Below are 12,556 nucleotides of genomic sequence, written 5' to 3' on the forward strand. Positions count from 1 at the left end.
TACACAACACAAAAGTGCTTTTATTACTACTAAAAATACTGTTCTAGTACAAGAACCGACTTACTCTTTGACATTAAACACATTTTTTCAAGCTTCAAAACACAACAAACACCATAGAGTAGAGCATCACTTGAAATTTTGCATAAAAAAAAGAAAGTGAAATTACTCTGTGATTTCAACGACCCTAACATTTGGCCTCTCCGGAGCTTGAGTTTGCTTCCCAATAGTGACGATGAGCATCCCATTCTCCATAAAACCTTCAATCTCATCAGTCCTTGCATTGTCGGGCAACTTGAACCTGCTCATGAAATTACCATTTTCAGTGCTTATCTGAAGCATCCTGTCATCATCGATGAAAACCAGAACTTCATCTCTGGTGACCCCTGGAAGGTAGGCTTTGTAGACATGGGCCCTTGGGGTTTCTACACAGTTGAGTTGGGTCCCCAAGGAGGGGAAAATTTCGGAGGAGAAACCAGGGAAATGGGTGGAAAGAAATGAAGGGAAAGGGAAAGGGAAAGGGAAAGAATGGGAGAATGGGTTCAAAACATCCAAGTTGTTGAATGGATCCCATAATTCAAGAGAGAAAGGATCAGTGGGTGTGCCTTGTTGGTCATTGATCGGGACAATTGACATGGTTTCTTTCTGGTGGGTTTGGAGTGAAGGAGGGTGTTGAAAGCTCTTGATTTTGGAAACACAGGAAACAGAGGAAAGAGTAAAGTTTCGTTTAATGCGTTCCAAGCTCAACGAGGAAATGAACAAAAAGGAAATCTCCACCAGGGGCATAATTGACATTTCGCCTTTTCCGGCACTTTCTAGAATGATATGTTGGTATGAGAGTTTGAGGCTTCAACTGAGGTTTAGCCCACTCTAGAGCACTGTATTCTAGGCTTTTCCATTATTATTACTTTTTAACTATGAAGATTTTTTTTTTTAGTAAAAGACGACCACAATTGTCAGGACTTACTATTAGATAATATCACTAATAACAGCATTATGGATGTCTTTTGGATAATTCATATCAAAAAATTACTTCTTAACTTCTCTACATATTTTAGTGCAAATTAAATCGGCCACCCTATTACAGGATCGATAAGATCAAGCTAAACTGGCGGAATTGAACAAATTAAAAATTTCTTTGCATTTTTTGATTTTGCTGCCAATAATGGTAATATCCCCATCATCCATATTCCATTTGTTTGCTAACTCAGCACTGTCAGTTTCGAACGTCACCTTTCCCAGCATGTTCAGCTTGTTCGCAACCTCAACACTTCTCTCCAAGGCTATACACTCTGCCTCAAGTATTAACTATGAAGATTCATTACAGGTCGAAAGGTTAAAAAATTCAGAACACATAAAAAGTATAAGGGGCTTTAAGCGCAAGCCCAGTACCCAAGTTGGAGTGGGAGTCTGGTTGGAGAAAGCTGTGTGCAACGCCTGATCAAATATTAGACCATATGAAAACAACACTTGCTCTTAAAAATACTGCTACAACAACAAAACAAAAAAAATAAGAATAACACTACTAAATTTCAAACAAGCCAAAAACAAACTCATCATTGGACTTCAACCACCAAAAACACTATGAACTGGTGCGTTATTTCTAAGAGGTTCGGCACAAGCCCCACAGTGGGGGAGTCCATGAAAAATGCAGGTTTACCTACATGAAATAGTTATAATTTCACTTAAAAATTTAGATCATATGTTTTTATGAAGAATTAATTTAATAAAAAATGTAGCTCATAACAATAAGTGAAAAGTTATTCTATAGAGTTAAAATAAAACTTAAAAAATCAGTTTTTCTAAAAATTTGGCTGGTATAGCAAAATGCTGTTATAGAGGAGACATGCTGTATTTAGCACCTGAGTTTAGTTTCAGTATTCAAGTTGATACCTAAATTTAGCTTTAATGTTCACTTTGGTACCTAAGTTTTTCTATTTTGATACTTGAGATTTTTTTTGTCCTAATTAGGTACCTGAGTTTGGTTTCAATATGTTCAAATTGGTACTTATGTTTTTTTACTATAGCACGTGTTGAAAATTTATTGGGCCACATTATGTCATATAGTTTACATACCAAATTGAATATTGAAACCAAATTCAAGTACCAAATTGAGATAGAAAAACCTCAAATACCAAATTAAATACTGAAATCAAACTCAAGCACTGAATGATATATTAACCCAATAAAAAATTAAAAATTATATTGCATTTGTTTATCTTTAAAGCATTTATTTCCATTAACCAGGAAAATAATATTGACATTTACAGTCATAAAGAGATGATGAATTACTGAATCACTGGTCATATTACAGTGGAAAATCAATAATATTGACATTTAGAAAGCTAAACTTTAAAGCAGCAGTTCTCAAAACACGAAATCTCAAGAAACTTGAAGAAAAGATGCTCAACAAAATAAAGAAGGTACAAGACATGATTGATCCTATGTTACTCCGACTTTTCACTTTATCTTTTAAGTACTCGTATTATATCCAGACATGAGTACAGGATATGATCATGAAATCTAGAAAAAAAAATTCAACACACTTGTATACCGCACTCACATTTGAACCTGACTGACGTAGATTGAACACATCAATAGTTAGACGTAACTCTCAGCGTCAGATAAATCAATATCAATGTCCCCAAACATGACCTGAGCCAAAGAAGGAAACAATAAGCCATTGATCGGAAGGGCTCTTCTAATTACTGTTAGTACTAGGAAACCTTATGGTAGGTTTCAAATACTATGTGCTGCATTACTGCCAAAATTCTGACAACAATGGAGCAAACATACTTCAATGCAAAAATATTAGACTCCGTCAGGTTAAGGGTAGAGGTGTAACCACAAGTCCAGTGGAGTTCCAACTGTAAGAAGCTCGATCAACTTAGACTTAGACACATGAAATTCGGTTTGAGCTTGATTGAGTTTTACTCTTAAAGCTCAAGCTCGATTCCAAATAAATATTGAATTGCTTGAACATGATAGATTAGGCTCAATTAAGTTCATTTACCTAGTAAAATAAGCTCAATTTTCATGCTCAACTTCAAACTCAATTGTTTATACCCAAGTTCAAGTTGATCTCCCTAACATCTTAAACCTACTTATTCTAAGCAAAATATTTCCTCCATAGATGTCAACTAGTTCTTAAATGTTTTCATTTTGGATATCTACTGGTTATACATAATCCTTATTAATGTATTTCTCTCACTCCTCAATCACGTTAGAACCATGGGATTTGATTACCAATGAGGTTATTTCAAAGATGCTAACAGTGATTAAAATCTTACTAAATGGAAGTAATAATAAAAATGTGAATTTCAAAAGTAAACTGTGTATTTGCTAGGAATTCAAGACCTTACAGGATTGAGAAAAGGAAGACTATTTTCCTTGAATCAAATGATGCAGCTCGTTTATATCTTTTCCATCTATTCATTGGTGCTTCTTGAACCCTCTCAGTCAATGATTTTTCTGTTCAAATCAACCCCAGTTTTTGAGTTCCAAATATGTTCCACATGGCATGATTAGGTGGTACCAATGGATGAAGAATCAAACATGCAATATGCATAACCAAAAGACCTAGATGGGTCTACATGTGAAACGCAAAATACAGCAGAAAAAAGGTAGCACACAATTCCAAAAACATTCATAGAGCTAAACAAAAGTCTAGCGATCAGGAGAAATGTTAAATAGAGTTCAATCTTATATTTCTTCAAAACCCTTTGAAGTAATTCTTAAACAAATAGAGTTGTCAAGTATCAACCTCAGGCCTACTTATTGGCATTTGGTTCATTTGTTCTCAGTTATCAGTTCACTGGAATTATACATGTCAAATGAAGCTCTTTTGTCAACTTCAATCTTCTTAGGGGTGAATGTCTAGGCCTGCGGCAGGCGCTAATAGAAAACAATAGAAACAGTGAACTAAGGAAGCTCTGTTGTTTGCTAGTTATATAAATCACATTGGAAGTGAAAGTTTAGATGTCGAACCAATACATTAATGCCTAGTTTGGTTATTAGTGTAATAACATAAGGAAAAAGCTTATTTATTACATATGTATTACAATAGTTAGACATAAAATAAAGAATAGTTGATACAAATTTAAACTTGTAATTAGAAAGATGAATAATAACTCTTGTAAAAAAATAATACCCCTTCAAAGTAAGCGAAAAATTTTCCTTCTCTTTGCTAAAAGCAAGTCAAGTGAATGGCTAAATATTGCCAATTGCATAGTTTATAGCCAACCCATATGCTAAAAATAAGTCAAGTGAGTGGCTAAATGATACGCAAGAAACATTGGAAACCAGGATTGCATTTTAACAGCTTGGTTACCGACATAATATCCTATCCTTTGGAATGTTTTCTTGTTTAGGCGAAACTATCAATCATTTCTTATGCAATATAAAGCAAGCACAGCCATATCAATTATGGGCAAGATAGGGAAGTTATTGTTTCAAATAGGTAATAGAATATGCTTACAGACCTGCAAATTAAAACATTAACAGTTCAAAGCTGAGTGAACTCTCACCTACATTTAAGCTTGACTGTCTCTGCAAAACCTTCTGCAAATTCTGTAATTCATTGAGATCTATATCACGGTGAAAGAAGAAAAGAAGTACCAAGACTCAAGGAAAACCATCAATGCTTTGATGACTAAGTAATTAAATTTTGCATAGCCCACACTATATGTAGGATCTGCATTTTACTGAATATGCCATCTTAAAAGGAGAAATTTGCTGGACGATTCACGCTATAAAGATAGGAATATCGAACTTACTGTCAGTACACCTTCAGTTTTAGAATTTCCAACAATCTCATCACTGGATGTAAGTATGTCAGGAAGCTCTTTCTCAATGTTTATATCCAGAATGCACGATGAATAAGCATCTTCACCATCCACTTTCAAATCGATGCAGTTGCGGCAACTCAATTTTGCATCCAAACACATCTGGTTTTTAGATGGGAAAGGAACTTCCAAGAGGCTCAAAAAAGTGAACTGTGGTGTACATTTTGGACTCGTGTTTCCTTCCTCTGGCAACACAGAAATGCTATAGACATCCTGGCCCTGCACAAAGGAACTGAAAACTAATAGCAGCACAGAGAAAATAAAAAAGCAAGTCAATCAATTTCCGAATTCTCATTTTAAGATAAGTTATTTGTATGAAAGAATTTAAACAGAGATTATTAGTATCCAAACTATTGTTTAGAAAATATATAATCTAGAAAATAACAAACATAGAACTCGAAAAGAGGAATTCAAACTGCAGTATCAATTCTCATGGAGAATGACTAAATTTGAAGTATTCAATATAAGTTCTGACATTAGGTCATCTCAAAAGACGGGCGGCTGTATAAACTTTATCTAAGTTCCTTTTTGAAGTTCTCCAAGAAATGAACCAATCTGATAGAACAAAAAGAGAGGAGGAAAAGGAGCGATTTCAAGAGATCAGGCTGATTCCAGGGAGATCAGGAAAAGCTCAAAGCTAAGGTGCAGGTCATGAAAAGAGTGGTATGCTTAACTTTTAAAGGAGAAACTGATTCTCAAGCTGTAGCAAATTTACTAAACAAACCCTTTTATGTTAATGATCAAATGGTTACTAGACAACTAAAAACAGGTTTTAAACCTTTATATAGAGATAAAAACATGTAAATGACATTATTTCAGGTTTATGACCATCACTTCAGAGTAAATCTATTAAATTACAGCCTGAATTTCCATCAACAACGATGCATGATGTGCATAAAGAAAGAAATGACCGGTTAAGTGCCTCTCAGAGTATTCAATAGAGCAAGTCAATTTTTAGAAATCCCCCCCTTTAGGGCAAGTCATTTGGTTTTGATTGGTTTTATAGGGGAGAAGAAAAAGGCAGCAGCAGATTATGAATGAACTTACATGTGAAGTGTTTAAGCTGCATTTTTCTCTTACTGGAAATGAAGTCTCCTCTATTAGAATAGGCAAGACATCTGAAATTTCAATAAAAGGAATTCATTAAACATGCTCATTATCAAAACTGAGGCCAGGTAAACAATACCATATCTAACACAGAAATCTTTACCGAGAGAACAATGATGGTTGGTCTCATCAAAGCTTGGCTTAATCAACTCAAAACATGCAATGTTGACTGGTACATTGGTGCTTCCACCCCCCATCCCCGATAAGAATGGTTTCTCCTGGAAGTAACCGTGTCTTAAAATAAAGCATTTGCAAAGCAAACTTCGACAAAAAAAGGCTATAAAGATGACATAACAAATAAGAAAAGCTCTCTTTTAATTTCATTTGAATGTGAGACTGATATGATTTTGAATTCCATTCTAAGTCAAGTCTATAAAGATGGCACTTTACCATTAGAATTTAAAAGGGAAATCAATATACAATTTGCTAATTTGTAGAGATAAAGAATTTCTATTGAAAATTGAGTACTGATTTTCAAAATCAATTCAAGAAAAGAAATCAAAATAATTAGAATCATAACTAGGAATTAGGCAATGCAAGATAATCTAGGTTACCAGAGCCATAGTATAAATAAATAAAAATCCCATTCGACAAGAAACTAATGAAAATTCTTATATATAAAAAAAATTAAAAGAATGCAAGAATTGAAGGTAATCTATCTTCCTTTTACTACATTTCCGCTGCAACTAAACAAGAGTTTGTGTTTTGTGAATGGAAAAAAGCAATGAAAGATGCACTAGATCATAACGGTCATGAAATTTCTGCTATTGATATGCAGTTATAAGGAAATTTGAAAGAAACCGGAGAAAATGCAACAGGTTTAAAGTGTAAAATTCCTCCATTATTTTTCCTACAAATCAAGCAAAGACTCTCCTTTTCAAAAAGAATTAAAGAAGCTTAATCCAAAATTAGAAACTTAATGTCCAAAAACAGCTCCAATTCCATAACAGAAACAGAAAAAACTCTAAGAGCTACACATTCCAAAATTTTTTTTTTTAAAAAAACGAGAAAAAGAAAACTCACCTCCTCGATCGATTTAGCGGCCATTGCAGGAAAAAGAAAAAGAGCAGCAGGGAATTATTTCAGACAGAAAATCTCTGAAAGTTTCAAAGGTGCATTTTCTATTAACATTAAGAATTCTCCATAGCTGAGAAGGCAAGCCTATTTCCCAGAAAAAGGTTCGTGATTACTACAAATCTGCACCATATTACAATATTATATTAACATTATCTATGATAATCTAATATATCTAATATAATTATATAACGGTTAAATTACACCAAAGGTCACTCAACTTTGATCTAGCTGATAAAACAGTTATTTTGATTTCAATTCAATCAATTAACTTCTAAAAAATAACAAATCAGTTACTAACATTATCAAAAAGTGACAAATCAGTCATCCATTAATATTTTCTGTTATAGGCTTGACGGGACAGGTGACGTGGTCAGTAAACTTGTCACGGTCACGTTGGACGAGGTAAAGTTTCAATTCAGTCACTCAACTTTCAAAAAATAATAAATCAATCACTAACGTTATTAAAAAGTGACAAATCAATCACCCATTAACATCGTTATAGAAAAGTTACAAATCAGTGACTCATTAATATTTTTCGTTACAGGCTTAATGGGATAGGTGACGTGGTCAATAAACTAGCTGATGTGGCTAGTTAACTTGTCACTTTAGACGAGGCAAAGTTGAGTGACATTTTTTTTCGTTCTTCCTTTTATGTTTTTTAATAAATTGCCAATATTTTTACTTTTTGCGTAAATGACCCTTATATATATATTGGGTTCAAATAATGTGGTGGCCGATTAAATGCTAGGTCACTTTTTTGTTACATCTGTAACGGAAAATAGTTAGTAGGATTAATTTATTACTTTTTGAAAGTTGGGTGACTGAATTGAAATCAGAGTGACTGTTTTGTCAGGTGTATCAAAGTTGAGTGACTGTTGGTGTAATTTACCCTTATATAACAATATTACTCTTTAAATGACACGTGTAGAGCACGAAATAAAAAATAAACTTACTTTTAAATTTAAAAGAATTATAGAAAATTTAAATAAAATAATTTTTTATTTATCTCTTAGAAACGAGTGAATAACCTAAAAATACCGAATTTTTTTTTTAAAAATTACTAAATTAGCTATTTTTTTGAAAATTTATGGAATTAGACCGGTTTTGCGAAAACGTTTCCAACTCAGTTAATTTGTAGAAAAGCTCTTTCAGTTGGAAACATTTTCCTTGTGTTTCTTTTTTTAGGGTTATAGTTTTATTTTTTAAGTAGGGTTAGGGTTTTGTTTTTTAAGATTTAGGTCTTTGTAGGTTTTTATATTTTTAAGTTAAAAGTTTACGGTTTTTTTTATATTTTTTATAATATTTTGAGATGTAAAGTTACTAATTATTTAATTCGGTGTTTAGAAGATCGTATATTCGAATTGCAAAATTCAATTTGATTCAAAATCAAAACTCCAACTACTCTGTTTGATTAAATCTTAGTTTTTAATTTTTTTTTCAATTTTTTTAATGCAACTGAGTTTTGATCCTTATTTACAATGCATTATTTTTGAACATTCAGATAGGTTCAGTGCATTATTTTTTCTAGTGCATTATTTTCGAACATTGAGATCGGTTTAGAAAATACGTCCTAAGAATCTCGAGACATCTGATGGTTGAGTGGGGAAAATTCTGGAGTTGAAATTGCTAGAGGGGAAAACATCCAACACATCTCCCAATACAATATCACCAATACAGATGACCCCCAATTGAGATCGCCCACTTCTCTAAAGTCGACAAGTTTTAGAAGCCACCTTAAATGGACAAGATTTCATGACTTATCAGGCATTAGGAGACCTCTAATAATCAAAAAGATGTATGCCCGAGCATGTTGTTCTCTTTAGATTTCAGTCGAATCCTCATCGAAACCCACCGAAATTTCTTTTTAACCAATTCATATCTATTCGGGCTCCATAAATCGTTTCCGGAACCCTCCATAAAAGTTGCTCACATACGTCTCTCTAATCAGCTGCGTGAACTAACCTAGTCACTACCAGCCCATCCACCGGTAACTTGAGCTGTAACTGTACGTCCTCTAGAGTGATAGTACACTCACCACATGGAAGATGGAACGTGAGTGTCTCGGGTCTCCACCTTTCCACCAATGCCCTTACAAGTGTGGGGTCCAATTTACACCCCTGACCAATAATGGTCAAGTGCAAAAATTTGACATCTTGCAAGTAGGGTTCAGTTAAAGGTGATGGAGAAACGGGTAGATTACGAATATACGTCTCCAAAATTTGATCTTTCACCTATATATAAAAAAAATACAATATATTAAATTCCAATATAACAAGAAAATATTTAAATTAAATTACATTAAATATAATAAAAAATTCTTACCATTTGCAATTGATTGACAGAAATGTGCTCGCCATCCAAACGGGCTATAGATTGTGTCATTGTTAATTTCAGAAAACATGAAATAAATTGTAATAAAAAAATATGTTACGAAAATCTTAAGACAATTTTAATAAAAAAATAAAGAGTTGAGAGAAATAAATTTTAAGTGAGAAATTAAAAGGGAATTGAGAGAAATTTGAGAGAGATTTGAGAATGTGAGAGAGAGTTGAGATTTTGAAGAGAGAGTGTGAAAGCACGTCCAATTGGACGTGTTTCTGCACAGTTGGCAGAAAAGCGCGTCCAGCTGAATGCGTTTTCCTTTGAGTATGTAGGAAAGCGTATCCAGCTGAATGCGTTTTCCTTTGAGCATGCAGGAAAGCCTATCCAGCTGGATTTGAGAGAATATAGAGAATTGAATTTGAGTGAAAAGAGTGGAAATGACCTGGGTTTATACAGGAAAAAAAGTTACTGTTGGGCCATTTATAATTTTACTGTTGGCTGGATTTGAAATTTGATCATTGGGAATTTACTGTTGGAGGAAAGCAATCCCAACTAGACTTGTTTTCCTGCATACTCAAAGGAAAACGCGTCTAGTAGAGCGTACTTTCCTACCAACTGTGCTGGACGCATTTTCATACACTCTACAAAATCAGCTTATTTCCCTATTTTTTTTAAAAAAAAGCTTATTTTGCCAAATATCTTTTTTAGACATTTTCCCTAAATTAGCCTTTAGAAACACTATTAAAATTCAAAATCTAATACAATATAATTTTTTTGACAAAAAATATAATTTTTATTCCACCATAAATGGAGTCTTTTATTTATTTTTTAACATTATTATTAAACTTACCTTACATTCAAATTTCATAAATCTCATATAACATAAAATATTTTTTTATCATAATTATCTATTAAATTTATTTATTTTTATAAAAAATGTATCCATTAGAAAAATAAAAATAAAGTAGCATAATAGGGAGAAGGACCACTAAACTTGAGCAATAGGCTCACCTCATACATCTAGTCCTATCGTCCGAATTCCTAATCTCAACGATAAATTTGAGCATTATCCATAGAATTGAAAAGGAAGGAAGGGGAAAGAAGTCTCATTCTGTATGATTTGCATGTAACAATGTAACAATTTGTTTTTTAATAGTATCAAAAACAGTGGTTTCGAGATGATAAATTTGACGAGTAAGTCCGTATTAATTATTATCTAATTCATACGAGTCAATTATATTTTATATGGAATTACGATTAGATAAATTGTAATTTATTGAACAAATATTTTAGTATAGTGGTTTGTTCCATAAGTCAAGTGGTTTTTCAAAATGAGGTATTATGGAGTTATTATTTTGATATGTGAAGGTTCGGTTCGAAATTTTAATGTTTAGATAGTTAATTAATTAAAAGAACTAAATCATAAAAAGTACAAAAGTCAACTACTATTAGTGTTTTAGTGCCAATTGGGTATTTAAATAAAATAGGATGGTTTAATATGGTAATTAAACCATTTCATTAGTCACTTAATTTTAAATCAAAACAAAAGAAAATAAAAGAAATTGTCATAATCTTTATGGTATTTTGGCTTGAAAATCAAATACCATTAATGGGAGAAGAAAAAAAGCTTTGGTTTGCCATTTTACTTTGCATGTAAGTGTTTTTAACATCCGTTTTTTATGAATTTTACGTTTTTGAAATCGTTGCAACTAGATCCAACTAACCCGTATCTCCGTTTTTGAAACTGTTAAAGATTTTGGATTTTGCAGTTAGTGAATTTTAGTTTTTTTATTTTTATTTTAGATGAAAGATTTATGATCTTGATTGTTGTTTAGGATTATTTTGTAAAAAATTTAGTTAGTTTTTAGTTAAAGGACTCAATTGCTAAAATATTAAAATTGATAGGAATTCTTGTGAATTTGGAATAATTATGGGCTGTAGTTGTATAAGTGAAAATATGGTTAGCATGAGAAATTATGAAATTTTGATAAATTTGGAATTTCGGGTTTAGGGACTAAATTGAGAGAAATGTAAAAGTTTAGGGAAAATTATAAATGGGAAATCATTTGTACTAAAGTGAATATTATATGAAATTGAGTTTAATAAATTGAAATAAATTATTTTTAGATCAAGAACAAGTAGATAACCAAGGAAAAAGAAAGAGTTCTTTGAGTAGTACATGAACCTTCACTATCTCTACAATTTAGCCAGATAAGTTCGTATGGTTTAAATTAAAATAAAATGTAATATTATATTGGCTTGTGAGTTATGATTTGTTGAATATTCATATATATCTATATATACATGTATAATGTTATAATCATATATGTGAGAAATGTAATTTATTTGTAAAATATTATGCGATTACTTGTATCAAGCTCGGATGAACATAAGATAGGATACAATTGGCATGCCAATAGGTTATATTGCGTGCTGTATGGGATTCACTTGTGATGAGATGATGATTCCTGACTTGTTATAATCGACTGAATATACTGGAGTCCAGCATTTGTTGCAGACTACCGTGATATATTCACAGTGATTCTGGTGTGTTACCAGGGGCAGATGTAATGCCTTCAGGTTTAGCACTTGGTTCCCAGTTATGTTCCGGAAGGATGGTAGCCTACGGGCTAGGCACTTGGTGCGTAGGTGTGTTCTTGGTTGGTTTAGTTCGTTTGAGCGTTCTAGTGTGTTCTGGATGGTTAACCGCGTATCCATATCCGTTATATCGTTCATCAAGTGAATTTCTAATGGTAGATGACTTGTTATGGAATTATGTGAATGCTTGTATGATTTTTTTGATATTATTGTGACTTGATAGCGAATGAGCTCGTGTGATTGAATGAATTATGAAACTCGTACATATATATAAACTCACCTATTGAATGATTGTTGATGACAAGATTGTTGATTATTAATCTTTCTAATGTATAATTGATCTGTTTATAATGTAAGTTTTACCATTTCGACCATTGAACTTATTAAGCTCAATTGAAGCTTACTCGTGTCATTCTCCTATTTCTTTGTAGATAACATTTGGTGAAATCAGGCGATCGGATCAACTTGAAGATCACACTATCCAGATATCTATCGGTAGATTTTGACATGTTTACCTTTGGGTTATATGGCATGTAATTGATATATGTTTTGAATAATTAGATTAGTATATGTATGAGATTGATGAAAAGTTTTTTAAATTTGGTATTAGT

General features: G+C 32.5%; 2 protein-coding genes across 8 annotated transcripts; both read right to left on the reverse strand.

Moving 5' to 3' along the window:
• Positions 1 to 807, reverse strand: LOC105777941 (18.5 kDa class IV heat shock protein). The gene has a single exon (XM_012601470.2). It carries the CDS (start codon positions 790 to 792, stop codon positions 163 to 165), a length of 630 nt encoding a protein of 209 aa, XP_012456924.1. The 5' UTR covers positions 793 to 807; the 3' UTR covers positions 1 to 162.
• A 191-nt stretch (positions 808 to 998) lies between these two features.
• On the reverse strand, positions 999 to 7,153 carry LOC105778196 (hypothetical protein). 7 transcript variants are annotated; one of them, XR_008190040.1, is made up of 9 exons: positions 6,972 to 7,153; positions 6,052 to 6,166; positions 5,889 to 5,959; positions 4,773 to 5,060; positions 4,524 to 4,566; positions 3,360 to 3,468; positions 2,561 to 2,652; positions 1,390 to 1,434; positions 999 to 1,289 (listed from the first exon to the last, which is right to left on the reverse strand). XR_008190040.1 is itself a non-coding variant. In XM_052622618.1 (8 exons), exons 1-7 carry the CDS (start codon positions 6,993 to 6,995, stop codon positions 2,592 to 2,594), a joined length of 711 nt encoding a protein of 236 aa, XP_052478578.1. In that variant the 5' UTR covers positions 6,996 to 7,153; the 3' UTR covers positions 999 to 1,289; positions 2,561 to 2,591. The 7 variants fall into 7 exon arrangements, 2 of the variants coding, with proteins under 2 accessions (XP_052478578.1, XP_012457305.1); XR_008190042.1 differs by having other exon boundaries at positions 999 to 1,305; XR_008190039.1 differs by having other exon boundaries at positions 1,390 to 1,482.
• Between the last annotated feature and the right edge of the window lie 5,403 nt (positions 7,154 to 12,556).

The sequence above is a fragment of the Gossypium raimondii genome, chromosome 10, assembly GCF_025698545.1.
Source record: "Gossypium raimondii isolate GPD5lz chromosome 10, ASM2569854v1, whole genome shotgun sequence".
Lineage (NCBI taxonomy): Eukaryota > Viridiplantae > Streptophyta > Magnoliopsida > Malvales > Malvaceae > Gossypium > Gossypium raimondii.

Excerpts from the sequence above, each read along its gene's own strand:
- LOC105777941 (XM_012601470.2), bottom strand. The coding sequence starts at position 792 with ATGTCAATTATGCCCCTGGTGGAGATTTCCTTTTTGTTCATTTCCTCG.
- LOC105778196 (XM_052622618.1), bottom strand. The coding sequence starts at position 6,995 with ATGGCCGCTAAATCGATCGAGGAG. Across the intron at positions 6,167-6,971 it reads CCGCTAAATCGATCGAGGAG|GAGAAACCATTCTTATCGGG; the intron begins GTGAGTTTTCTT and ends GGTTACTTCCAG. Across the intron at positions 4,567-4,772 it reads AAACTGAAGGTGTACTGACA|AATTTGCAGAAGGTTTTGCA; the intron begins GTAAGTTCGATA and ends AATGAATTACAG.